Source organism: Myripristis murdjan, chromosome 23 (genome assembly GCF_902150065.1).
Source record: "Myripristis murdjan chromosome 23, fMyrMur1.1, whole genome shotgun sequence".
NCBI classification, from domain to species: domain Eukaryota; kingdom Metazoa; phylum Chordata; class Actinopteri; order Holocentriformes; family Holocentridae; genus Myripristis; species Myripristis murdjan.
In genome coordinates, this window is record NC_044002.1 from 27,740,350 (window position 1) to 27,743,875 (window position 3,526).

General features: G+C 41.6%; 1 protein-coding gene across 1 annotated transcript in view; it reads left to right on the forward strand.

Moving 5' to 3' along the window:
• Positions 1 to 3,277, forward strand: part of trhde.2 (thyrotropin releasing hormone degrading enzyme, tandem duplicate 2) — an 87,687-nt gene extending 84,410 nt beyond the window's left edge. Inside the window, exons 10-12 of the mRNA XM_030045633.1 lie at positions 2,002 to 2,180; positions 2,664 to 2,673; positions 3,242 to 3,277. Coding sequence (XP_029901493.1) covers positions 2,002 to 2,180; positions 2,664 to 2,673; positions 3,242 to 3,277 — 225 coding nt within the window. The remainder of the gene's footprint in view (positions 1 to 2,001; positions 2,181 to 2,663; positions 2,674 to 3,241) is intronic.
• The last annotated feature ends 249 nt before the right edge of the window (positions 3,278 to 3,526 follow it).

Here is a 3,526-nt window from a genome sequence, read left to right on the forward strand (position 1 = left end):
CACGTTCTCGCCACCATGTTCTCGCCGCCATGTTCTCGCCGCCACATTCTTGTCGACATGTTCTTGCCGACACGTTCTTGCCACCATGTTCTCGCTGCCATGTTCTCGCTGCCACGTTCTTGCCACCATGTTCTCGCTGCCATGTTCTCACCGCCATGTTCTCACCGCCATGTTCTCACCGCCATGTTCTCAACCCACGTTCTCACCGCCATGTTCTCAACCCACGCTCTCGCCGCCATGTTCTCAACCCACGCTCTCGCCGCCATGTTCTCAACCCACGCTCTCGCCGCCATGTTCTCAACCCACATTCTCGCCGCCACCTCAGGAAGTTTGTGCCAAACCTTCAGATTTTCCGTCTGAGGAGAGCGAGCAGCCGCTGTCTGGGCGAGCGAGGCTCACAGAGTATGAGTCAGCCTTTATACACCCACCCACCGTGTGTGTGTGTGTGTGTGTGTGTGTGTGTGCGTGTGTGTGTGTGTGTTCAGTCTGGACTGCAGAATGAGGAGCTGTCAGTCTCCGCCCACATGCTTTCATCCCATTGGCTGACTGTGGTGCAGCAACTGAAACTTTTATAATTTATAGAAGAAGAAGAAGAAGAAGAATATAAATTAATGATTCATATTAAACATGAATTCCCACGGTCTGATACTTGCCAAGTAGAATAAATTAATAATTTCTATATCTTTATTTATTTGTGTAGCACTTTTGAAAAACCCAACAGTGCCAAAGCACTTCACAAAAAACCCACAATAAAATATAAAAAAAAAAAAACGAAATAAAGCAACAAGAATAACACTGATGTTTAAAAAAATAACTCAATAGAAACAGCACAAATAGAAGAAGGTGGAATATATGGATGTAAAACAATAATGAAAAATTAAATTAAAATCCTATGAAAGGACCTGATCTGTAAACTGAGTCTGACATGAAGGAGTTTATGATAATCTGATTTATTTCTTTCATGTTTATCAGGTTATTTAGTTCATGACGTCTCTGTGACATCACAGCTCTGCAAAGTGTGAATAATTATCTTTGTTTAGATAGATAGATAGATAGATAGATAGATAGATAGATAGATAGATAGATAGATAGATACTTTATTCATCCCGAAGGAAATTCCCAGTTTTCAGCAGTATCCACAGAGTACAAGATTAAGTAAATAAAAAATAAAGAATAAAAGATGACACTAGAGATCTAAAGATCTAAGTACCCAATGTGCAAAAAAAAACAATGTGCAAAAAACCGTGTGCATAGATGTGGGCAATGTGCAAATTTACAGTATAAACAGATGATAAATAGCAGCAAGCAATATATACACTATAAACAAGGAATATATAAAAAATAGAAATATGAACAGTTTAAACAGCAGAGAAAAAATAATCTAAACCTGAGGAACAACACGCTCCGATGGTTCAGGGTTAATGTGAAACCATGAGACCATAGATTCTTTTATTGATTTAGCAGCCAGTGAACAGCTGAGCTGATCAGATGGATTGATCGGCAAACATCAAGACGCAGGAAAAGACCGATCAGAGTTGAAGTTATCAGCCGTGTGGAGCGTGTGTGTGTGTGTGTGTGTGTGTGTGTGTGTTTTCCGGGCATGTTGCATATTGAGGACAGAGTCATTAAATATTTACATCACGACAACATGATGAAGTTGGTAGACGTTTTACATATGCCGCCTGCTATTTGTGTGTGTGTGTGTGTGTGTGTGTGTGTGTGTGTGTGTGCTTCAGTGATACATCAGAACGGAGGCAACAAACTGACCGGACAGTTTGTTTCGTCTGTGTTTCTGGGCGTCTGTCCAAATGTATGTGCCCATAAATACATTATTCAGCTGTGTGTGTGTGTGTGTGTGTGTGTGTGTGTGTGTGTGTGGTTTCAGTGTGTTCCTGTCAAAGGCTGAGCAGTAACACCAACAGCAAACACAGTAACACATACACAAACTAATGTATCAGTTGTTTGTGTGTGTGTGTGTGTGTGTGTGTGTGTGTTCTCCAGGCCATGCGTTCTGAGGGGCGGGACATTGACATCGGGGAGATGATGGACAGGTGGACGCTGCAGATGGGATATCCCGTCGTCACCATCAGCAAGAACCAATCAGAGCAGCTCTCCAGCAGTTACATCACCATCAGCCAGGAGCACTTCCTGTACGGACAGGAAGTCAGGACCAACAACAGGTGAGCCTGCTTCCTGTTTCTATCTCTCCAGACTGCACTCTGATTCAATCTCCATTACATTTCAATCAGATTAGACTACATCCTGTTTAATCTGATTACAGTCTCTTTAAATCAGATTAGACTCTATCGATTACAATGATTTTTAAACCAGATTATCCAGTTCACATTAGACTCCATCCTGTTTAAATCAGATTAGACTACATTCAGTTTAAATCCGATTTGACTAATAAAATTATCCATTTTATTTTAATCAGATTAGACCAGATGCAGTTTAATCAGATTAGCCTACATTCTGTTTACCAGATTAAATGGCAGTCTTTTCAAATCAGATTAGACAATATCAAATTTAAATCAGATTAGACAGAGTAACATTAGAGTAACATTAGACTACATTCAGTTTAATCTGATTAGACTACACCTGTATTCAATCAGATTATACTTCATTCTGTTGGAATCAGATTGATCTCATGCCATTTAAATCAGATTACATGGCGTTCAGTTAAATCTAATTTTGACTTCATTGCATTTAAATCAGATTAGACAGAATTTTGTTTGATGTAGATTTTAGATCATTTAGATTAGACTCCGTGCTTTTATGATAATCTATAATCTAAACTTTTGTTTAAATGAAGTTACAAATTGGAAATCATTTCTGCAGCGACACCGACGACCAGTGAGCTTTCATCAAACTGAGGAAACTTCACTTCCTGTTTCCTTGTCAAGTCTCAGCTCGTTAAGATGCAGCACAGAGGCTACTGATGTATTTATTAATTTATTTATTTATGTTTGTATTTTTGGACTAATCGGCACATGAAAGCATCGCTGTTTGTCAGCCAGCATGGACGTGCTGGATGTTGAAATAAAAGCCGGTCCCTGAACGCAGCATCTGTCTGCCGAGGCTCTCCTGGCACAGAATGAAGCAGAGGCAGCACATCAGTGTGTGTGTGTGTGTGTGTGTGTGTGTGTGTTTGTGTCTGTGTGTGTGTGTGTGTGTGTGTGTGTTGCCTGTGATATTTCCATAGTACGTCAGTGTCTCAGGAAACCAGAGAGGACGATCTGAGCGATTCCTCTCAGTCCATCAAATCGCTCTCATGTAATCACAATGCTGCATGTTTACTGCACACGGCCTAATCAATACAAGAATATTAATCTGATCACATCCAGGCACCCCCCCCCCCCCCCCCCCCCCCCCCCCCTCACCTGTGCAGTTTACTGCCTCACGCTGTGACAGGAAGTGTGAATATCAGCGTTGATTCATTTCAGCTGAATTAGGGTGAAAAGGCACGAGGTCGTCGCCACGGTTGTTGAGGGCAGGTGAGGGCGGCCACAGCGGAGGTCACACTCGA